This window comes from Salmo salar, chromosome 05 (genome assembly GCF_965601325.2).
Source record: "Salmo salar chromosome 05, fSalSal1, whole genome shotgun sequence".
NCBI lineage: Eukaryota > Metazoa > Chordata > Actinopteri > Salmoniformes > Salmonidae > Salmo > Salmo salar.
This window is the reverse complement of record NC_138295.1, coordinates 38,943,397-38,967,815: the sequence shown is the minus strand read 5'-3', so window position 1 is coordinate 38,967,815 and position 24,419 is coordinate 38,943,397. Positions and strand designations below refer to the sequence as shown.

The window sequence follows — 24,419 nt, the reverse complement described above, 5'->3', positions numbered from 1 at the left end:
TATATAGGGTCCCACAGTTTGCAATGCATGTCAGAGCAAAAACCAAGCCATGAGGTCGAAGAAATTGTCCGTAGAGGTCCAACACAGGATTGTGTCGAGGCACAGATCTGGGGAAGGGTACCAAAAAATGTCTGCAGTATTGAAGGTCCCCAAGAACACAGTGGCCTCCATCATTCTTAAATGGAAGAAGTTTGGAACCACCAAGACTCTTCCTAGAGCTGGCCACCCTGCCAAACCAAGCAATCTGAGGAGAAGGGCCTTGGTCAGGGAGGTGACCAAGAACCCGATATGGTAGAGTGGCCAGATGGAAGACACTGGAAGACACTCCTCAGTAAAAGGTACATGACAACCCGCTTGGAGTTTGCCAAAAGGCACCTAAAGACTCTCAGACCATGACAAACAAGATTCTCTGCTCTGATGAAACCAAGATTGAACTCTTTGGCATGAAGGCCAAAGAGGATGAAACCTGTCATCATCCCTATGGTGAAGCAAATTGGTGGTAGAATCAAGCTGTGGGAATGTTTTTCCGTGACTAGTTAATCTGACTAGTCAGGATAGAGGGAAAGATTAACAGAGCAAAGTACAGCGAGATCCTTGATGAAAACCTGCTCCAGAGCGCTCAATACCTCAGACTGGGGGCGAAGGTTCACCTTCCAACAGGACAACGAACCTAAGCACACAGCCAAAACAATGCAGGAGTGGCTTCGGGAAGTCTCTGAATGTCCTTGAGTGGCCCAGCCAGAGCCCAGACTTGAACCCCGATCAAACATCTCTGGAGAGACCAAAAAATGTCGGTTCAGCGACGCTCCCCATCCAACCTGACAGAGCTTGAGAGGATGGCAGAGAAGAATGGAAGAAACTTCCTAAATACAGTTGTGCCAAGCTTGTATCACCATACCCAAGAAGATTCAAGGCTGTAAACACTGCCAAAGGTGCTTAAACAAAGTACTGAGTAAAGTGCCTGAATACTTACAGTGGGGAGAACAAGTATTTGATACACTGCTGATTTTGCAAGTTTTCCTACTTACAAAGCATGTAGAGGTCTGTAATTTTTATCATAGGTACACTTCAACTGTGAGAGACGGAATCTAAAACAAAAATCCAGAAAATCACATTGTATGATTTGTAAGTGATTAATTTGCATTTTATTGCATGACATAAGTATTTGATACAACAGAAAAGCAGAACTTAATATTTGGGACAGAAACCTTTGTTTGCAATTACAGAGATCATACGCTTCCTGTAGTTCTTGACCAGGTTTGCACACACTGCAGCAGGGATTTTGTCCCACTCCTCCAAACAGACCTTTAGGTTTCGGGGCTGTTGCTGGGCAATACGGACTTTCAGCTCCCTCCAAAGATTTTCTATTGGGTTCAGGTCTGGAGACTGGCTAGGCCACTCCACGACCTTGAGATGCTTCTTACGGAGCCACTCCTTAGTTGCCCTGGCTGTGTGTTTTGGGTCGTTGTCATGCTGAAATACCCAGCCACGACCCATCTTCAATGCTCTTACTGAGGGAAGGAGGTTGTTGGCCAAGATCTCGCGATACATGGCCCCATCCATCCTCCCCTCAATACGGTGCAGTCGTCCTGTCCACTTTGCAGAAAAGCATCCCCAAAGAATGATGTTTCCACCTCCATGCTTCACGGTTGGGATAGTGTTCTTAGGGTTGTACTCATCCTTCTTCTTCCTCTAAACATGGCGAGCGGAGTTTAGACCAAAATGCTCTATTTTTGTCTCATCAGACCACATGACCTTCTCCCATTCCTCCTCTGGATCATCCAGATGGTCATTGGCAAACTTCAGACGGGCCTGGACATGCGCTGGCTTGAGCAGGGGGACCTTGCGTGCGCTGCAGGATTTTAATCCATGACGGCGTAGTGTGTTACTAATGGTTTTCTTTGAGACTGTGGTCCCAGCTCTCTTCAGGTCATTGACCAGGTCCTGCCGTGTAGTTCTGGGCTGATCCCTCACCTTCCTCATGATCATTGCAACCCCACGAGGTGAGATCTTGCATGGAGCCCCAGACCGAGGGTGATTGACCGTCATCTTGAACTTCTTCCATTTTCTAATAATTGCTCCAACAGTTGTTGCCTTCTCACACTGCTTGCCTATTGTCCTGTAGCCCATCCCAGCCTTGTGCAGGTCTACAATTTTATCCCTGATGTCCTTACACAGCTCTCTGGTCTTGGCCATTGTGGAGAGGTTGGAGTCTGTTTGATTGAGTGTGTGGACAGGTGTCTTTTATACAGGTAACGAGTTCAAACAGGTGCAGTTAATACAGGTAATGAGTGGAGAACAGGAGGTCTTCTTAAAGAAAAACTAACAGGTCTGTGAGAGCCGGAATTCTTACTAGTTGGTAGGTGATCAAATACTTATGTCATGCAACAAAATGCAAATTAATTACTTAAAAATCATACAATGTGATTTTCTGGATTTTTGTTTTAGATTCCGTCTCTCATAGTTGAAGTGTACCTATGATAAAAATGACTGACCTCTACATGCTTTGTAAGTAGGAAAACCTGCAAAATCGGCAGTGTATCAAATACTTGTTCCCCCCACTGTATGTATATGTGAGGGGGGGTATAAATTAGCAAAAATCTCTAAAAACCTGCTTTTGCTTTTTCATTATGGGGTATTGTGTGTAGATGGGTCAGGGAAGAAACCATTTAATCCATATTTGAATAAGGCTGTAATGTAACAAAATGTGGAAAAATTCAAGGGGTCTGAATTCTTTCTGAATGCACTGTATTAAACAGATGTAGGAGGAAATGAAAGTTAAGCTAGTGAAAGATACACTGCTTTTCTCTGTTGGAAACCTAGAATGTTAAAAACCCTTAAAATGTCACATTTGACAGAATCTGAAAAAGGTACCAATATATCTGCTGAGAATGGGTGACAGGGAGGGTTAGAAATAACAGAGGGAGACGGAGAGACAGAGAGAGAGAGAGACACACACACACAGAGAGACCCAGAGAAAGACACAGAGAGAGAGACAGAGAGAGACACATAGAGAGACACAGAGAGAGACACATAGAGAGACACATAGAGAGAGACAGAGAGAGACACAGAGAGAGACACAGAGAGAGACAAAGAGGGAAACACAAAGAGAGACATAGAAAGACACAGAGAGAGACACATAGAAAGACACAGAGAGAGACAGAGACACAGAGAGAGACACAGAGAGACACAGAGAGAGACACAGAGAGAGACACAGAGAGACACAGAAAGAGACACATAGAAAGACACAGAGAGACACAGAGAGAGACACAGAGAGACACAGAGAGACACAGAGAGAGACACAGAGAGACACAGAAAGAGACACATAGAAAGACACAGAGAGACAGAGAGAAGAGGAAGAGGAAAAGAGAGGGCAGAGAGAACACAGAAAAAAAGGAAGATAAATAGAAAGAGAGAGAGAGGTGAAAGGGAGACCTAGGGTTGAGGCAAGCTGCATAGCAAGGGCAGACTCATGTTTTTTTGTCCCTGAGGACACAATAAAGTTCTGCCCACTAAGTTCCACAGTGTTCACGTCAGACTGTGATGTGTACAGGTCAAGCCATCACGATCACGTAACAGATTGGCTACGTTTATCACAGAATGTTGGTCCGGTCACTGAGTTGTCTAGGCAACAGTGACATCTAGTGGACAATGGTATGCATTACAGTTTGATGTGTATTAACCTGTGTGTGTGTGTGTGTGTGTGTGTGTGTGTGTGTGTGTGTGTGTGTGTGTGTGTGTGTGTGTGTGTGTGTGTGTGTGTGTGTGTGTGTGTGTGTGTGTGTGTGTTACAGATACCTCTACAAGCTGAGAGACCTTCACATGGCTGTGGAAAACTACACAGAGGCTGCATACACCCTGTTGCTTCACTCTCGCCTGCTCAAGGTACACAAAAACAGACACGCGCGTGCACACACCCACCCACCCACCCACACACACACACGCACGAACACACACACGCATTGACATTCACTTGTAATTTTATTTGGTCCTCTGAGCACAAAAAAAGGACTGTAAAGGACAGAAAGGACTGTAAAATCACCAAGAACGTAGCTTAAAGTGACATTTAATTTAGGAAATCAATTACCAGGTATCCCCACGCATTAATATAGAGGCATATGTTAATGTATCCCAGTGTAATCAAGGTTTAAATGATTCGGTTTTAGTCAAATACTACAGTGGTTCATCCTTTAAAAGTTTTGAGCTTATGCCGCCGCGACCGTTTGTGGTAGATGGTGGCATATTGTGATAAATTGCGTCATTCTGGCAACAATTGTCTTTTCTACTGTGTCATTGACTTGTTTATTGTGTTATTGGCTTGTTTATTGTTTACTCCATGTGTAACTCTGTGTTGTTGTCTGTGTCACACTGCTTTGCTTTATCTTGGCCAGGTCGCAGTTGTAAATGAGAACTTGTTCTCAACCGGCCTACCTGGTTAAATAAAGGTGAAATAAAAATAAAATAAAAAAAACTTAAACAACGTGCCATGGAATTCAGCGGCACCCTGCAAGCTGTGCTGCAGTACACCGCAGCTTTTGAAGGAAGAACCACTGTATATCTGTTTGAGCTTCTTGCGGTCAATTTGCAGTCTACAAATTATTTATAGAACTATGCTCCGACCCTCTGACCATCCACTCAAGAAAAAAAACATCCTGTGGCTGAATGTAATTGGGGACCCTTGTCCTGTAGCCTTCACAATCCTGTTTATTGCATGTCCTTCCGCTCTGATTGTTTAATCTCTGCCCCCTCTCTTTCTCTGTCTCTCCCCCCTCCATCCCTCCCTAAATCCCTCCTACGTCTCCCTCTCCCCTTCCCCTCTCAGTGGTCAGAGGACCAGTGCAGTCCCCAGTTTGAGGTGCGTAGCTGTCAGACCCAGCGCCAGCAGAAGGAGAATCTCTATGAAACCATCATCGGGTACTTCGACAAGGGCAAGGTCAGAAGCAGAGTCGGCTATCTTGATTCTGTGTAGTGTCTTTGCTGGATAGAAAGATGTATTGAAGTTGGACAGAGTCTCTGTGCTCTCTGTTGCGGAGTCGGTGATCTTGATATATTACGTACTCTCTGCTCTCTGTAGAAGTGTTGGAGTTGGTTATTTTGTAGAACCTCTCTTCTCTCCATGGGTGTATTGGTAATCATTCATCTCTCTGTGTTGTGTAGATGTGGGAGGAAGCTATAACTCTGTGTAAGGAGCTGGCTGACCAGTACGAGATGGAAGTGTTTGAATACGAGCTGCTCAGCCAGAGTCTGGTAAGACACACACAACACACTGTTGCGTCCTATTCCATATATGAACATGTTCTGTCTGCAAGCTGCCTTCATTAGCGTTTCTTCTTGATTTCTAACACCCTTCACAGGGACCCCTGAGAACTTTCCTCTACTCCTCTCACTTTCTCTCGACTCCTCCTCTCCTTCATCCCGAAAGTACATCACATTTGGAGTGACTGTTCAATGCGCTCCTCTCCTCCGCTTCTCCTCTCGTCGTTTTTCTCCTCTCTCGCCTCCCAAGAGTCTCACTCTCTCAAACTAAAAATAGCATGTATAGTATTTCTCCATCCGTCCCCTTTGTCGCCTGAGAGACAGTCTTCTCTGCTCCTCTGAAATGTATCGTTGTGCAATAAATATGATAGATTCTGCCCTTGGATTTTGTCCTTTTATCTTTTGTCCTGTATTTCAGCGTTGAAAAACAAGACTCTGCAGGGTGTGTCATTTGTCTTGTTGTAGCTTTATCCTATCTCTATCTTCATCTGTCTGTCTGTTTCTCCTCCCACACACTCTCTGTCTGTCTGTTTCTCCCACACACTCTCTGTCTGCCTGTTTCTCCCACACACTCTCTGTCTGTCTGTTTCTCCCACACACTCTCTGTCTGCCTGTTTCTCCCACACACTCTCTGTCTGCCTGTTTCTCCTCCCACACACTCTCTGTCTGTCTGTTTCTCCCACACACTCTATGTCTGTCTCTTTCTCCCACACACTCTCTGTCTGCCTGTTTCTCCCACACACTCTCTGTCTGTCTGTTTCTCCCATACACTCTCTGTCTGTCTGTTTCTCCCACACACTCTATGTCTGTCTCTTTCTCCCACACACTCTCTGTCTGTCTGTTTCTACCACACACTCTCTGTCTGTCTGTTTCTCCCACACACTCTCTGTCTGTCTGTTTCTCCCACACACTCTCTGTCTGCCTGTTTCTCCCACACACTCTCTGTCTGCCTGTTTCTCCCATACACTCTCTGTCTGTCTGTTTCTCCCACACACTCTATGTCTGTCTCTTTCTCCCACACACTCTCTGTCTGCCTGTTTCTCCCACACACTCTCTGTCTGTCTGTTTCTCCCACACACTCTCTGTCTGTCTCTTTCTCCCACACACTCTCTGTCTGCCTGTTTCTCCCACACACTCTCTGTCTGCCTGTTTCTCCCACACACTCTCTGTCTGTCTGTTTCTCCCACACACTCTCTGTCTGTCTGTTTCTCCCATACACTCTCTGTCTGCCTGTTTCTCCCACACACTCTCTGTCTGTCTGTTTCTCCCACACACTCTCTGTCTGTCTGTTTCTCCCATACACTCTCTGTCTGCCTGTTTCTCCCACACACTCTCTGTCTGCCTGTTTCTCCCACACACTCTCTGTCTGTCTGTTTCTCCCACACACTCTCTGTCTGTCTGTTTCTCCCACACACTCTCTGTCTGCCTGTTTCTCCCACACACTCTCTGTCTGCCTGTTTCTCCCACACACTCTCTGTCTGCCTGTTTCTCCCACACACTCTCTGTCTGCCTGTTTCTCCCACACACTCTCTGTCTGTCTGTTTCTCCCACACACTCTCTGTCTGTCTGTTTCTCCCATACACTCTCTGTCTGCCTGTTTCTCCCACACACTCTCTGTCTGCCTGTTTCTCCCACACACTCTCTGTCTGTCTGTTTCTCCCACACACTCTCTGTCTGTCTGTTTCTCCCACACACTCTCTGTCTGCCTGTTTCTCCCACACACTCTCTGTCTGCCTGTTTCTCCCACACACTCTCTGTCTGCCTGTTTCTCCCACACACTCTCTGTCTGCCTGTTTCTCCCACACACTCTCTGTCTGTCTGTTTCTCCCACACACTCTATGTCTGTCTCTTTCTCCCACACACTCACTGTCTGTCTCTTTCTCCCACACACTCTCTGTCTGTCTTTCTCTCTTCCCCTCTCCACCCTACCCCCTAACCCTCTCTCTCTCTCGCTCTCTCCCTAACCTTTCATCTCTCTCCCTCTCCTCTACCTCTCTACCCCCCCCCCTCTCTCTCTGCAGAAGCAGCAGGCTAGGTTCTATGAGAACATTATGACGATCCTGAGGCCCAAGCCAGACTACTTTGCTGTGGGCTACTACGGACAGGGTTACCCTCCCTTCCTCAGGGTATGTCTAAGCATCTGCCTAACCTTGTATTCACAATGTCTAGTTTTAGCTCCAAATGAAATGTGAAAGAGCTTCTATCTACATGATTTTGGGTTGGTCACTCATGGTTTATTGCACTTACTAAGTAAACAACAGATTGTCAATCCACAAGAGGAAGCAATATCAACATTTTAAAAAAGAAAAGAAAAAAAGAATGCAGTCTCATGTAGAGTTTATGACTGTTCATAACCGCCTTATGACTGTGTGTAACTGTTTATAACCTCAGAACAAGGTGTTTATCCACCGGGGGAAGGAGTACGAGCGTAGAGAAGACTTCCAGAACCAGTTGATGAGTCAGTTCCCCAGCGCTGTCCGTCTCAATATCACCACCATGCCTGGAGACGACGTCAGACTCTCCCCTTTGCAGTGTATCCTTATGTGCACACACAGACAATGTACACACACACACGCACACACATACACACAGAGGCGATTTTAGCATGTAAATCTTGGTGGGGCAACAAACAAAAAAAGAAATGTGGGATGGATGCCAGCCAAGCCACTACACAACACATCACTAAACAATACGTTTCTTGCACAATAACGGTGACAAACGGTGCCCACAAACTGTTAGCGTAACGATGTGCGCTGAGAGTCGGGAAGCAAGTTCAGGGAGTGAGTGTTTTTAATAAATAAACGTAACGTAATACAAAACAAGAAAACACAAACAACGCACAGACACAACACTGACAGGAACAATGACGCCTGGGGAAGGAACCAAAGGGAGTGACATATATAGGGAAGGTAATCAGGGAGGTGATGGAGTCCAGGTGAGTCTGAAGACGTGCAGGTGCGCGTAACGATGGTGACAGGTGTGCGCCATAACGAGAGACCTAGGCGCCGGAGAGGGAGCACACGTGACAGTTAGGGCCTACATCAAGCTGTCCCAACAGCAGTCTCAACATCTTACCACTGCTACACCTGGCTATCAGCGGAGCCTTGTCTGGCAGTGAAACACTTCATTCAGCCTTGTAGTGGCTTCCTTACCAATTGACCACAGCCACTGCCCAAGCCTGAAGCGGGGTTGTTTCGGACACATACAGTCCACATTCGAAGTTCCCAAACGGCAAAAACATTCAATGAGATCCAAGGATATGGTGCAACAAAAAGGTTTATTCTTCTTATATCTAACAAAAAATGATTCTCCAATCAACTTAGATCATAGATTACTTGACATATATATGCCTGTATGTCTGTATGTCTGTATGGTCAAAAGACTGTACAGCTCCCGCTTCTCGATAGGATCCCTCTTCCCCCGAAGGCCCAACTTTCTGCCTTTATCCTATCACTAACACACTTACCACAGTACAATGAATGGGCAAGAGGTGGAGCCAAAACTGAAGTTACACTAATAACAAAGGAATATGTCTCAATCAGGTAAAGATAAATCACAAAAGGTACGTACCTAATATTTCATCAAATACATTAATATTTCATACAAATATACAACGTCCCATATAGGACAAGAGTCCATTGATCTCAGTCTCAGAGTTGAAGTGTTCAAGTGTTCAACTTCCAAAAATGTCAAGAGTTTGACGTCCAAAAATGTAAGAGTACGACATCCAAGAATCAGTCAAAGATGGAGCACTGTGTGTGTGTGTGTGTGTGTGTGTGTGTGTGTGTGTGTGTGTGTGTGTGTGTGTGTGTGTGTGTGTGTGTGTGTGTGTGTGTGTGGTGTGTGTGTGTGTGTGTGTGTGTGTGTGTGTGCTCAACCAACCGCCTCCAGGAGCAGACAGAGTTTATTGATACGTCTCTGTAAGATATTGGTCTTGGTCTTAACCATGACACGACCTTTGGCCCCTGGAAAAGCCTCCACCACATGCCCCATTAGCCAAGAGTTCCTTGGGGCGGTGTCATCGACGATGACAACAAGAAGTTTCTCTTAGTTTTGTTCCACTTGTTCCGCTCCTGCATATGTAGAAGATACTCCCTTAGCCATCTTTTCCAGAAGAGGTCAGTGATATATTGTACTTGCTTCCATCGCCTTTGTGAGTATAGGTCTCCTCTCTGGAATAGTCCCGGTGGCAGGACTGGCTTCGCTTTCAGATGAAGCAGATGGTTCAGAGTCAGGAGTTCTAGATCATTAGGGTCATTTGTCACAGTTGTGATTGGTCTGTCGTTCGTGATCGCCTCAACTTCACACAAGGCCATCTGCAAAGCCTCATCCTCCAATACTTGCTCTTTAGGGACTGAATAGAGGATCTTTTTCACCAGTCCGATCAACCTCTTCCCATACACCCCCCCCCCCCCCCCCCATGGTGGGCTCCAGAGGGAGGGTTGAATAACCATGTCACTCCTTCCTTCAGTAATTCATTTTGAATCTTGTTGTGATCCAGCTCTTTCAGAGCTTCTCCTAGCTCTCTGTGTGTTCCAACAAAGTTGGTGCCATTGTCTGTTCTGATATTTGTTACTGGGCCCCTTTCGACAGATTAACCTGCACAGGGCATTGATGCAGGAATCAGTATCCAGATAACTAGCAACTTCTAGATGGACAGCTCAACTCACAAGGCAAGTAAAGATCACACCATACCGCTTCACACAAACGCGGCCTCGCTTCACCTCTATTGGGCCGAAGTAATCTATGCCCACATGGGTGAAAGGCGGCAAATCAGGTGACACCCAATCATGTGGAAGGTCGGCCATCTTCTGTTCTCCAGCTCTAGCTTGCATCCGCCTGCAGAAGACACACCTCTTAAGGATCTTCCTTGCTAAGGAGTTGCACAGGGTATCCAATATCGCTGGCGAAGTCTAGAAAGCATGTGACCTCTCCCAGAGTGGCCAACCTGCTCATGGATGTGGAGTAAGATCAGTCTGAAGATGTAGGAGTCTTTGGGCAGAATCAGTGGATTCTTTAGTTCCGTAGGCATAGCAGCTTTGCGTAACCTTCCTCCCACTCTCAGAATTCCATTGTCAACAATTGGATCAAGCTTAGAGATTGAGCCGGCTTCTCTTGGCACATTGTTTTCCTTTCACAACGAGTGCAATTTCTGGTTTAAAGTGCTGTTGTTGCTCAAATCGAATGACCTTTTCTGCTTCATCTAGGTCATCCACAGACAGACTTTCTTTTCCAAATGTCAGTTTGAACTTGTCAATTTGTATCTTCAGTGAGTTTTTAAACTCTGATCTGATCCTGGACCGGTTTGTGTGAGAACTTTCCTTTTCTGGCTTAACTTCTTGGGGCTATGTGGGACGCTAGCGTGCCACCCGTGGTGCACCCTATCAACAGCAGGTGCATTTCAAGAGCGGCAAATTTGAAACCAAATAAATGTCAAAATTCAAATTTTTCAAACATACAACTATCTTACACCCTTTGAAAGATAAACATCTCCTTAATCTAACCACGTTGTCCGATTTCAAAAAGGTTTTACGGCGAAAGCATAAAGTTAGATTATGTTAGGAGAGTACATTGACAATAGCTGTGTGTAATGTTTTGTCAATTCAAAGACGGGCGTCACCAAACCATAAAACCAGCTAAAATGATGCACTAACCTTTTACAATCTCCATCAGATGACACTCCTAGGACATTATGTTAGACAATGCATGCATTTTTAGTTCTATCAAGTTCATATTTATATCCAAAAACAGCGTTTTACTATGGCATTGATGTTGAGGAAATCGTTTCCCTCCAATAACCGGCAGTCAAGTCAGCACCACAAATTAAATAATTAAAATTAGAAAACATTGGTAAAATATTATATTGTCATTTAAAGAATTATAGATTTACATCTCTTGAACGCAATCAACTTGCCAGATTTAAAAATAACCTTACTGGGAAATCACACTTTGCAATAATCTGAGCACTGCGCCCAGAAAAATATGCTTTGCTATACAGACAAACGGCCATGTTGGAGAGATCTAAAATCGAAAATACTATGTAAATAATCCATTACCTTTGATTCTCTTCATCAGATGTCACTTCCAGGAATCCCAGGTCCATAACGAATGTAGTTTTGTTCAAAAAAGCTCATCATTTATATCCAAAAAGCTCCGTGTTGTTAGCACATGATCTAAGCCAGCCGGACTTCTCGTCATGAACGAGGGGAAAAAATATATTTACGTTCGTTCAAACATGTCAAACGTTGTATAGCATAAATCATTAGTGCCTTTTTTAACCAGAACATGAATAATATTCAAGGTGGACGAATGCATTCTCTTTTATAACGTATTGGAACGAGGGTACCCAACATGAACTCGCGCGCCAGAGTCTAATCGGCCATCACCGTTCCATGGCTCTTGTTCGGTCAGATCTCACAGTAAAAGACTCAAAACACTTTGTAAAGGCTGGTGACATCTAGTGGAAGCAATAGGAAGTGCCAAAACATTAATCAACCCCTGTGTGTTTCAATGGCATAGGCTTAAAGGTAATTCAACACATCAGGTATCCACTTCCTGTCAGAAAATGTCTCAGGGTTTTGCCTGCCAAATGAGTTCTGTTATACTCACAGACACCATTCAAACAGTTTTAGAAACTTTAGGGTGTTTTCTATCCATATATAATAAGTATATGCATATTCTAGTTACTGGGTAGGATTAGTAACCAGATGAAATCGGGTACGTTTTTTTATCCAGCCGTGAAAATACTGCCCCCTAGCCCCAACAGGTTAACTGTAGAAGAAGTCTCTTCAGTTTCAGCATCCAGGCAACTGCTTTCTTCAAGCTGTTCCATGTTGAATAGTACTCAATCAGTTTGCTGGTCGGACTCTTTTCTTCCACATTTGTACTGTTTACGATGACGTCTTTTCTCACCTCTGGATCATCCGGAGGGATGGGGTCAAGCTCCTCTGGGACTTTCTGTCATTGTGTTTCTGCTTTCTCCAGGAATTCTGGTCCTTTCTCTTTGAGTTCAGGTAAGTTTCAACATGTAACGCTCTTGAGGCATCATTGGCTGGGTTGTGTTTGGAGTTCAAATACCTCCACTGTTTCGCTTTCGATAGGTCACGGATCACAGCAACCCTATTAGCCACAAAGGTATGGAATCTCTTCGTATCGTTGCGGATGTATTTCAGCACAGACTGGCTGTCTGTCCAGAAAGTTGACTCCTCAAGTTTAATCTGAAGCTCCAACCTTAACATCCTGTCCACTCGCACCGCCAATGTTGCTGCAGCAAGTTTCAGTCTGGGGATCGTCATCTGCTTGAGTGGAGTCACCCTTGATTTCCCCAGTATGAATGCGGTGCGGACCTTTTCCATACCGTTTGTGAACCTAAGGTAACTTGCCGTTCCATAACCTTGTTCACTTGCGTCACCGAAGTGATGCAGCTGTGCGGTCTTGACTTGACCAAAGTTCTCAGGCATCATACACATGTCAATCTGGAATCTGGACAGCTGGTCCAGCTCTGAGAGCCATCTCTTCCATGAAATAGAGTGTTCTTCGGGGATGACTTCGTCCCATCCACACTTTAGCTTGCAGAGCTCTTGAGATACTGGGAGCATCAGAAGGGTAGGTGCCTGGTTTCAAGGTTTTTCAGAGTCGCAATCTGCCACTACAGGTATTGCAGTGGCAAAGCTGCTTCCCCTACTCTTGGACTTGAACTGCTGTTTAACTTCTTACGGATACGACGGACGGTAGCGTCCCACCTGGCCAACATCCAGTGAAATTGCAGAGCGCGAAATTCAAAAATACTAAATTCAAATATTTAACATTCTTGAAAATATATGTGTTATACATAAAAATAAAGCTTAACTTCTTGTTAATCCAGCCGCCGTGTCAGATTTCAAAAAGGCTTTACGCGAAAGCAAACCATGCGATTATCTGAGGACAGCGCCCAGCACACAAATGCATAACAAATCATTTTCAACCAGGGAGTTGTGACACGAAAGTCAGAAATAGCGATATAATATATGCCTTACCTTTGAAGAGCTTCTTCTGTTGGCACTCCAAAAGGTCCCATTTACATTACAAATGGTCCTTTTGTTCGATAAAGTCCTTTATATCCATAAAAACTCAGTTTAGCTGGCACGCTTCAGTCAATAATCCACTCGGTTTCCCTCCTTCAAAATGCATACAAAATTAATCCCAAACGTCACCAATACATTTATCCAAACAAGTCAATCAACGTTTATAATCAAACCTTAGGTACCCTCATATGCAAATAAACGATCAAAGTTAAGACAAAGAATCGTTATTGTCTTTACGGGAGATAAACAAAAAGAATGCGCTCTCTCGGCCATGCGCTTGGAAACACTTGGAAACACTACAGCCAAAATGGGAGCCACTTAGAAAAACTACAACTTCTCCCTCATTTTTCCAAAAACCAGCCTGAAACTCTTTCTAAAGACTGTTGGCATCTAGTGGAAGCCCTAGGAACTGCAATCAGCCATTGAAATCAGTGATATGCTGAATTTTTTTGTTTGTTGGGATGGTTTGTCCTCGGGGTTTCGCCTGCCATTTCAGTTCTGTTATACTCACAGACATTATTTTAACAGTTTTAGAAACTTTAGAGTGTTTTCTATCCGAATATACCAATTATATGCATATCTTAGCTTCTGGGCCTGAGTAGCAAGCAGTTTACTTTGGGCACGCTTTTCATCCGGGCGACAAAATACCGCCCCCTATCCCAAAGAAGTTAAAGTCTGCTGCTCTTTTGGTTTTTAAAAACCTTTTGGTTGGACAGGGGATCTTGAATATCTCCATACAACGGATCCTGCAATATTTTGGCCTGTTTTTCCATGAACGTCACCAGGTCACTGAACTGGGCCCTCAGGTGGCTTCTCTCGAAAATATCACATGCTGTAGACCTACGTTTTTCCCTTAGCTTGTAGGAAGTTTTGACATGATCAACTTTATGTTAGAGGGAAGATTAAGCTCTTCCATGTTCTGTAGGTCTTGCATAGCATTACAGCAACCTCTAAGATAGAGTGTATAGCCACCCAGTCTCTTTCCATCATCCGGTTTGATGTTTGTCCAGTTCCAAACCTTTTCCAGTGTTTACTTCATTGATTTCATTGCCAAAGTGTTCCTTTAACAACCTCTTAGCCTCTGCATAGCCTCTTCTGGCTTCCATATGCATACAACTGCGGACCAGATCCTTGGGCTAACCAGAGGTGTACTGTTCCAGGTAATAGAGCGTATCCTGGTGGCTGCTTGTCTTATCTTCTATGCCATGCTCAAATGCACGCATGAATGGCCTAAAGTTTAGAGAATCACCGTCAAACATAGGTATCTCCCTAACAGGGAGTGGGGCCAGTGTGTGCTGTAGTACAAGGAGGCCAGCAATTTCATTCTGCCTTTGCATGACAGTAGAGAGGTTATCATGGCTGTTATACCCACAGTGCTGATTCTGTGTTGATTGCTAGACCTTGCTGTTGACTGCTGGTTTATGGCTGTTTTCTGAATAGGTTTTGATGACTTTGTTGTTGGTTGTTGAAAGAAACGTTTTAATGGGGTCTTTGGAACTGCACCTAATGCAGCAAACTCAACAGGCGATGGTTCAGGTTCCTCATAGACCTCAGGTTCTTGGTTCTCAAAATATGAGTTCATTCCATCTTCTTGGCTTAGTAAGTGGACTGCCACGGCATGGGATTGAGAAGTGGACTCAACACTCTCCAGGACCTTCAGTCTGGCATTATATGCTGCCATGGCAATTCCAGTGCCAATTTTTCCATCCTAACATTCAGCTGAGCTTTCTGTTGTTCAAGTTGAGCTTTCTCCAGATCCAATGCATGCTTGTCCTGTAATGATGCTTGGCAAGCTAATAGAGCTGCTCGCTCAGCCTCAGCTTTTAGGCGTGCAGAGGACACTGAGGATGCAGCCTTAGAATACTTTGTTTTACTTGATATTTTTGACACATTAGAAATGCAGTCGTGTGGTTCAATGAGCGTTTGTGGCTCAACTTCAGCATTTTTCCATATTTCCACCTCTTTCAGGAAATGTTCTCATTGGTTGATAATAGTTAATGCTCTCATTTTCCTGTTCCTCTTCTGTGATTAGCTCTAGCACAGATTCATAAGCATTCTTAAAGTCATTGAGAACAGCATCAAATGCTTCAAGACCCTCATTCACAGTTTCAATGTTTCCTCCAGCAACAAGGATTTTTATTTCATTAATTTTGCATGCACACACTCCAAGTTTGTCTGCATAGAGTGAATTTAAATGCTCCTCTGCCCTCTCCAGTGGGGTTTTATTTGGGATTTAATCCGCCATCATTCACTTTTAATTCACACAGTTTACAATGACACAGTTGTTGGTTTGATTGTTAAACGCAATGCCCCTTTAGACCTCCTTTAACGCTTTAAAAACACAGTCATCCATTTCAGCGTATTGACCCATTTTGCATTGAACATGTGCAAGTTTGGCATTTTAGATGCATTTGAAATATTTCATACCATTATAGGTTGTGTCCCCTTTAATTACGTTTAAACACGCAGTATCTTTAGATCCTTTAGTTGCGTTCCGTTGATGCATTGCATTTCCGCGTTAGGCCTAATATTAGACATTTGATTAGGCTACGTTGTGCATATGCTCTCAGTGTTTCCCAAACTCAAACTTCTTAATTGTTTTCACAGCGCTGTGTTTTGAATTCCATTCCCAAGTTCATCAAACATTCCAATGATAAGCACATTTGCGCTTCCATAATATGCTTAATCAAACGATTGCATACGTTGGAGCAATCAAGGGAACCATAAATGATTTAAAGATACTGCTTGTTTAAACTTAATTAAAGGGGACTGCCTTTAAAAAAAAAACATGACATGGCTGACTTACTTAAACAAAAGTGGTTTCTAATGACAATTGAGATGTACAAACTATGGCATAAGGGGACAACAAGCGGATAAGAGGCATTCCGTACTTTCGACTAAGACATTAATGAGCGAGCTAGGACGGATGTAACGTTAGTCAATATAACTATTTGTTTAGCACTTTTGAAATGTACAGCCACAGAATTCAGAACATGGGCCGTTCTTACAGTGTTCTACCTGTTCACCAAGTCAGAACCGTAGGATGAATAAAGTGGGCTTATAAGTAGACAATGAAAGCTCTTACAAAATTTGATGATTACATTTCTCTAAAACAGGTTATAGGCACCAGCAAGTCCGAACAGTAGATGCTATTATTAAGAGGGGTAAATAGACCAAATTATTAGGGTGAGGCACATGGGCTACTAACAGCTTACTACACAACATACACTTAGTATAACTTTCTTAGCTACAGTATAAATATCTCCCTGGCATATTACATAATTTATGCAGCAGCATACAATACATTTTTGGACTCACCTTGTTATGCTGTTTTCACTTGAACAGGAAGGTGGCGCGACGGTCCTTCGTGGGCAAATTTTGTCATCAAAGTCTGGCATTCTCTGGATGTATGGTGCTTTCAAGACAACTGGGAACTCTGAAAAAAACAAGGTCGAATCATGATGTCGTCATTGGTCTTCAGGTCATAGCTCTAGAAAGAGGCCCGAGTTCCCTACTTACAGTTCTGAGATGGATGACCATTCGGAGCTCGTTTTTTCCAAAATTCCCAGTTCCCTTGAACTCACTGAAGTCAAGTTTTCGCAGTTTCGAGTTAACAGTTGTTTTGAGCGTGGCACAAATCATGCTTCATTGACAGCAGGGCCAATGTTGAATGTTCATCATTTTAAACTTGTAAAAGAGACCCTTAATCCCAGATTTGGGACCACACAGCCACTCCATTGAATAGCAGGCTAGTGATTGAATTTTTGGAGGTCTAATCAAATCAAATCAAAGTTTATTTGTCACGTGCGCCGAATACAACAGGTGTAGACCTTACAGTCAAATGCTTACTTACAGGCTCTAAGCAACAGTGCAATTTATAAGTTAAAAAAAAAGGTATTAGGTGAACAATAGATAAGTAAAGAAATAAAAACAACAGTAAAAAAGACAGAGAAAAATAACAGTAGTGAGGCTATATACAGTCGCGAGGCTATAACAGTAACAATTCTATATACAGGCACCGGTTAGTCGGGCTGATTGAGGTAGTATGTACATGTAGGTAGGGTTAAAGTGACTATGCATATATGATAAAACAGAGAGTAGCAGTAGCGTAAAAGCCTACCCTTAGACTTGGCGTTGACGTACTGTCACCACGAGTGACAGAACAGCGAGCTAATCATGGCGCAACTAGAGAACATTACCAACACCTATGCTCCGTATTTTCTCGCTGGCTGCCCCACCACCACAGAAAGCACTGAGCTAGGCTGAAACACCTGCATTTTGGAGCTGCCTTAATCAAGAAAGCAAGAAAGAGCCCATGTTTGTATGTAGCTTTATTAACTCAATGATTTACATTTTTTTATTTGTTTGCAAACTGATATGTGACAAGTATTAATGCCAAAATAACATGCAAAACAGGTAAGTCTTTTTTATTAGTATTTTTTTGGCTAAAAATGTGGGGTTCAACACAGGTTGGGCTTTGCTACTGCATGCACACACATACACACACTGTCTTTAATTCAGTGGGCTAACATTGTCCTAAGTCGCATGGACCACCATGGCTTTATAGTCACACACGAAAACGTTTCACTTCTTGTATGGTTGGGTTGTAGTCATGTTGCCTTCCTGACCTGGTTGTCTCAGACATCCAGTGTTTCACTGTTCAGCCTGTCCTGGAGATCCCATCTCGCTTGAAGAGCAAACCTGTCCCTGACCAGATCATCAAGTCAGTCCCTCTCTGCCCTCAACCTTTATCTCTATCTAACAAAGATGACTGTTTTAACCTTCTCTTTCTATCCCCCTCTATGTGTCTTTATTGTATGTGTGTGTGTGTTGTAGCTTCTACAAGTCCAACTACGTGCAGCGTTTCCACTACTCCAGACCAGTGAGGAAAGGCCCAGTGGATCCCAGCAATGAGTTTGTTGTAAGTGTCTGACCGGATCCCTGACTGTACTGAATAATGAATACAACATATAGCAGGTCCAATACATGATCACACCAGGACTTTTTTCATTTTGTATCTATCTCTCCCATGGTCTCTCTCTCTTTCTCTCTGTATCTCCCTCTCTGTATCTCTCTTCCTTTTTTCTAGTCCATGTGGATTGAGCGCACCACGTTCACCACAGTGTATAAACTCCCTGGGATCCTGCGCTGGTTTGAGGCCACAGACATGAAACATGTAAGTGTGTCTGTTTGTCTCTCTCTCGCTTTCTTTCTGCTGACCAGTTTGCCTGTTTACCATTATCTATCTCTCACTGCCAGTGCTGGATCGAGGTGAGTGCTTTTCTCTACAATGGCTAGCATAACTGTTCATGGTCCTGAAACTGTTTATTTATTTTGCTCAGTTTTATTCGGCATAATCTTGTGTTTACTAATTTAGTTACAACACCCCGTCTCTCTCTCTCTCTCTCTCTCTCTCTCTCTCTCTCTCTCTCTCTCTCTCTCTCTCTCTCTCTCTCTCTCTCTCTCTCTCTCTCTCTCTCTCAGACCACCATCAGTCCTCTGGAGAATGCCATAGAGACCATGCAGAGCACCAATGACAAGATCCTCACCCTAATCAACCAATACCAGGCCGACGACGCCCTTCCCATCAACCCTCTCTCCATGCTGCTCAACGGCATTGTGGACCCTGCCGTCATGGGGGGCTTCGCCAAGTACGAGAAGGTCAGAGTTCATCCGTCCGTCCATCCATCCATCCACCCTCCCACCTGCCCACCCACCTACCCGCACGCCTCAACCCCATCCCAGGACTGTGTAATCTATAGAAGTACAGCATATTTCTATCCCTCTCCTCTTTACAGGCTTTCTTCACTGAGGAGTACAACTTGCAACACCCAGAGGACAGAGATAAGCTGGATGGTCTCAAAGACCTCATCGCATGGCAGGTACTGTACACACACACACACTCAGGCACGTGCACCGACACATGTACAAGCATACACACAAACACACAAACACACTGTTTTATTGTTTACCTCTCTTGTAGATCCCGTTGCTGGGTGGGGGAATCTCTCTACATGGGAAGAGAGTGACAGACGACCTACGACCTTTCCACGAGCGCATGGAGGAGTGCTTCAAGCATATGAGGAAGAAGGTGGAGAAGGAGTATGGAGTGAGGGAGCTGGTAAGAGAAAGAGTGAAATCGAAAGAGGAAAGGAGAGTGTTTGTGTGAGGCCTGATAGGCTAGCTGGAAGGAGATAGTAGCAGAGGAGAATTTCAATCTGAAAAACTATTTTGTTAAAGAGTTTTAGGAATGACACTAGCAATGCCAAAGCTTAACTCCTGTTTGTGAAAAACATTGTATTAACTCTCTCTTTATCTCGCTCTTTCATCCAACTTTAATCTTTTGTCTCATTTTTATCCATCCCTCTCTTTTCCCTCTTCGTCACGCCTCGTTCTTAGCCGGATATGGATGAGAGGAAGTCAAGTCGTCCGCGCTCTGTCCTTCGCTCCTTCCGTCAGTCCGTCATCTCCATCTCTTCCCTCCAGGGGTCTGAGTGTGGGACCCCCACCAAACCTTATCCAGACTGGTAACACACACTCACAAAACACAAATACACACTCACACACATACATTTGAAATACTTTATTTAAACCCACCAATCAAATTTACTTGAAAAAAAGGATCCAAACATTTCAAAGGTCCCTGTATGCATGGCACTCAAGGGTACAGAAAACACCTCCTTCTCCAAACAGCTAGGGTGCCCACGACAGTCAAAACAGAGCAGTACATAGCCAACTGCTTCGCCCTAGTCTTTGGCAGGCCCACAATCTGGAGTCCACGCACTGCAAGCATGTGTACGTGGCCGAGACTGCCAAATATCAGCTCCACCAGCTTGCACCTACACGCGAATCTGTCCAAGCGCCACAAGGGGCTGGTATGTAAGAAGCTTCTTGGCAAAGGCCCTCTCCATTTAGCCGTCAAATGAGGAGCCCGCTACCAATATGAGCACCTCCCCCTGACCTCCCCCCACAGCAACAACATCTGGTGTATTTGGCACAGAGGGAAACACATCATCATCAACATCAAACCAGCTTCCTCTTACACAAGAATGTTCATGGAGGTGTGCTGTTGGTGAGACTACCTGTCTCACCTCGCTGGCTATCAGCTCGACAAGGCGATTATGTCTAGCAATGTACAATCCGTGTACGAACAGCAACCCTTCACCATATGGGAAACAGACTCACACACACACACACACACACACACACACACACACACACACACACACACACACACACACACACACACACACAGATGCAAACCCACACACGGGTGCAAACATGCAACCATGCTGGATAAACAAACACACACCTTACCCCCCTCTCTCCCTCTTCTTTCTCCCCCTTCTCTTCCTCTCCCTCCACCTGCCTCCCTCCCTCCCCAGTGGTCTCCCTGACATGGCGGCCCCCCAGACCCCCACCCTGCAGCGCTCCAGTGGGAGTGTGAGCATGGGGGATGAGGGAGGGGCAGATGGGGAGGTTAAACTCAGGAACTCCAAGAGGAGAAGGAAAAGGAGCAGCATGATCTTCATCCCAGAGGAGAGAGACAGGACCAACACTCTGGACAGCAAATGGGTGAGAGAGAGCGGGAAAGAGAGAGATAGACAGGGAGAGAGAGAGAGACAGAGAGAGAGAGAGAGAGAGAGAGAGAGAGAGAGAGAGAGAGAGAGAGAGAGAGAGAGACCCAGGACCAACACACTGGACATCAAACGGGTGAGAGAGAGCAGGAGAGAGAGAGATAGACAGTGGGAGAGGGAGTGAGAGACAGAGAAACAGGGGGAAAGGGAGAGAGAGGAAGAGAGAGAGGGAGAGAGAGATGGAGATATACACTACCGGTCAAAAGTTTTAGAACACCTACTCATTCAAGGGTTTTTCTTTATTTTGACTATTTTCTACATTGTAGAATAATAGTGAAGACATCAACACTATGAAATAACACATTTGGAATCATGTAGTAACCAACAAAGTGTTAAACAAATCAAAATGTATTTTATATATGAGATTCTTCAAAGTAGCCACCCTTTGCCTTGATGACAGCTTTCCACACTCTTGGCATTCTCTGAACCAGCTTAACCTGGAATGCTTTTCCAACACTCTTGAAGTAGTTCCCACATATGCTGAGCACTTGTTGGCTGCTTTTCCTTCACTCTGCGGTCCGACTCATCCCAAACCATCTCAGTTTGGTTGAGGTCGGGGGATCGTGGAGGGCAGGTAATCTGATGCAGCACTCCATCACTCTCCTTCTTGGTAAAATATCCCTTACACAGCCTGGAGGTGTGTTGGGTTATTGTCCTGTTGAAAAACAAATGACAGTCCCACTAAGCCCAAACCAGATGGGATGGCGTATGGCTGCAGAATGCTGTCTTAGCCATGCTGGTTAAGTATGCCTTGAATTCTAAATAAATCACAGACAGTGTCACCAGCAAAGCACCCCCACATCATAACACCTCCTCCTCCATGCTTTACGGTGGGAAATACACATGCGGAGATCATCCATTCACCCACACTCACATAATTAGTAAAATAAAGTCCACCTGTGTGCAATCTAAGTGTCACATGATCTCAGTATATATACACCTGTCCTGAAAGGCCCCAGAGTCTGCAACACCACTAAGCAAGGGGCACCACCAAGTAAGTGGCACCATGAAGACCAAGAACCTCTCCAAACAGGTCAGGGACAAAGTTATGGAGAAGTACAGATCAGGGTTGGGTTATAAAAAAAGATCAGAAACTTTGAACATCCACGGAGCACTGTTAAATCCATTATAAAAAATGGAAACCTGCCAAGAGAGGGCCGCCCAACAAAACTCACGGACCAGGCAAGGAGGGCATTAATCAGAGAGGCAACAAAGAGACCAAAGATAACCCTAAAGGAGCTGCAAAGCTCCACAGCTGAGATTGGAGTATCTGTCCATAGGACCACTTTAAGCCGTACAATCCACAGAGCTGGGCTTTACGGAAGAGTGACCAGAAAAAATCCATTGCTTAAAGAAAAAAATAAGCAAACTCGTTTGGTGTTCGCCAAAAGGCATGTGGGAGACTCCCCAAACATTTGGAAGAAGGTACTCTGGTCAGATGAGACTAAGGTTTAGCATTTTGGCCATCAAGGAAAACGCTATCTGGCACAAACCCAACACCTTTCATCACCCCGAGAACCCCATCCCCACAATGAAGCATGGTGGTGGCAGCATCATGCTGTGGAGATGTTTTTCATCGGCAGGGATTGGGAAACTAGTCAGAATTCAAGGAATGATGGATGGCGCTAGGTACAGGGAAATTCTTGAGGGAAACCTGTTTCAGTCTTCCAGAGATTTGAGACTGGGACGGAGGTTTACCTTTCAGCAGGACAATGATCCTAAGCATACTGCTAAAGCAACACTCAAGTGGTTTAAGGGGAAACATTTAAAAAAAAACTGGCCTTCTTTATACTTTTACAACATTAACAATGTCTACACTGTATTTCTGATCAATTTGATGTTATTTTTATTGACAAAATGTTTTATTTTCTTTCAAAAACAAGGACATTTCTAAGTGACTCCAAACTTTTGAACAGTAGTGTATATACAAAAACAGACAGGTGCAATGTTTTACAGGGTCAGCCACTGTTTCATTGAAATCCTTTCAAACCAAAGAGGAAAAAAGAGGAAGAGTATTTGGACATGCCTGTGGACACCTGCTGTATACCAGTGTCAGTGAGACTCTCTGCTCTCTGTCTCCCTCTAGCTGTCCAAGAAGCAGGAGTTTCGCAGTGACACCAACTTGTCTGAACCTGGCGCTCAAGAAAATGTCTTTCTCACCAACGCCAACTCCAGATCTCTGCCTGCTATTACAGGTATCACACACACACACACACACACACACACACACACACACACACACACACACACACACACACACACACACACACACACACACCCTCTCCCTCACACACCCTCTCCCTGCCCACAGGTCAGTCTCTGTCTGTGGCCAATGGTAGTGAGGAGGCGGAGTCATCCCGGTTCAGAAGGGACAGTAAGAGTATGTCTGTGTGTCTTCCTGGAGACCGCACTGCTGACAGACGCTCCAAAGGGGTCATCAACCTGCTCTTCGGGACCAAGGTACACACACACACACACACACACACACACACACACACACACACACACACACACACACACACACACACACACACACACACACACACACACACACACACACACACACACACACAACACACACACAACAACAACTAGGTATATTGTGTGTTCTATCTAAAGGGATGTATGTTTATCTTTTGTTCCAACAGAGCAACAAGTCTGAGCAACAGAGCAACAAGTCGTCTACTGATCCAAGCAACAGGAAAGCCAGTCATTTCTAACAGCCATCCATCACACATGATGTACCCTCAGTGCCTTTTAACCTGCTCTGCTTTGAATTCCAGTTACCACCAGGGGCTATTGCCTTGCTAGAAACTCCTCTTTGGAAAGAGCTATCTGATCTGTTCTATTTTTAAAAATAGGTTTTAAAGACTTGTTTGCGCTCACACAGGCACACACACACACAATGAGAGAGAGGTGGGGGGAAAGGGAGAGAGAGACTGACAGATTCTCTGAAGAAATTCATGCTTTTAAACTTCTGCTCTCATATATTTTCATAATCATTTCAATAGAGAACATTTTTATTAACTGTCCTTCTTAAATAATGGTGTTTGCAAGCATCCAATTTAATTCAATTGATGAAATAATGAGTAAAGAGATATCTGACTCAATTTCTCCCCAATGTTGTTTTTTCAAATGTTATTAACAATGTAGCCCTTTCCTGCATTCAATGACCGAAAGCACCCTCTTTGGTCTCATGAGTGGAATGTTATTCATAATGTCATAATAAAGATTTTTTGGAATTAAACGATGAAAATACGGTGTTTTGTCTGTCGAACAGTTTTGATATATATCAGTCTTCTGTGATGTATATAAAGTGTAATATTGGGATGCAAACTCTAAATGTAATAGATTACATCTCTATAGCTGACATGGTACATGTAATAGATTACATCTCTATGTCTGACATGGTACATGTAATAGATTACATCTCTATATCTGACATGGTACATGTGTCTTCTTT

The 24,419-nt window shown here is 44.3% G+C and overlaps 1 protein-coding gene across 1 annotated transcript in view; it reads left to right on the top strand.

Annotated features, from left to right (window-relative positions):
* Positions 1–24,212, top strand: part of LOC106604826 (dedicator of cytokinesis protein 2) — a 156,511-nt gene extending 132,299 nt beyond the window's left edge. The window contains exons 36-51 of the mRNA XM_045718221.2: positions 3,795–3,885; positions 4,823–4,933; positions 5,158–5,247; positions 7,278–7,382; positions 7,648–7,789; positions 17,961–18,042; positions 18,156–18,240; positions 18,409–18,495; positions 18,804–18,980; positions 19,118–19,201; positions 19,303–19,440; positions 19,719–19,846; positions 20,705–20,894; positions 23,043–23,151; positions 23,268–23,416; positions 23,605–24,212. Coding sequence (XP_045574177.1) covers positions 3,795–3,885; positions 4,823–4,933; positions 5,158–5,247; positions 7,278–7,382; positions 7,648–7,789; positions 17,961–18,042; positions 18,156–18,240; positions 18,409–18,495; positions 18,804–18,980; positions 19,118–19,201; positions 19,303–19,440; positions 19,719–19,846; positions 20,705–20,894; positions 23,043–23,151; positions 23,268–23,416; positions 23,605–23,676 — 1,840 coding nt within the window. The 3' untranslated portion in view covers positions 23,677–24,212. The remainder of the gene's footprint in view (positions 1–3,794; positions 3,886–4,822; positions 4,934–5,157; positions 5,248–7,277; positions 7,383–7,647; positions 7,790–17,960; positions 18,043–18,155; positions 18,241–18,408; positions 18,496–18,803; positions 18,981–19,117; positions 19,202–19,302; positions 19,441–19,718; positions 19,847–20,704; positions 20,895–23,042; positions 23,152–23,267; positions 23,417–23,604) is intronic.
* Positions 24,213–24,419: the final 207 nt, after the last annotated feature.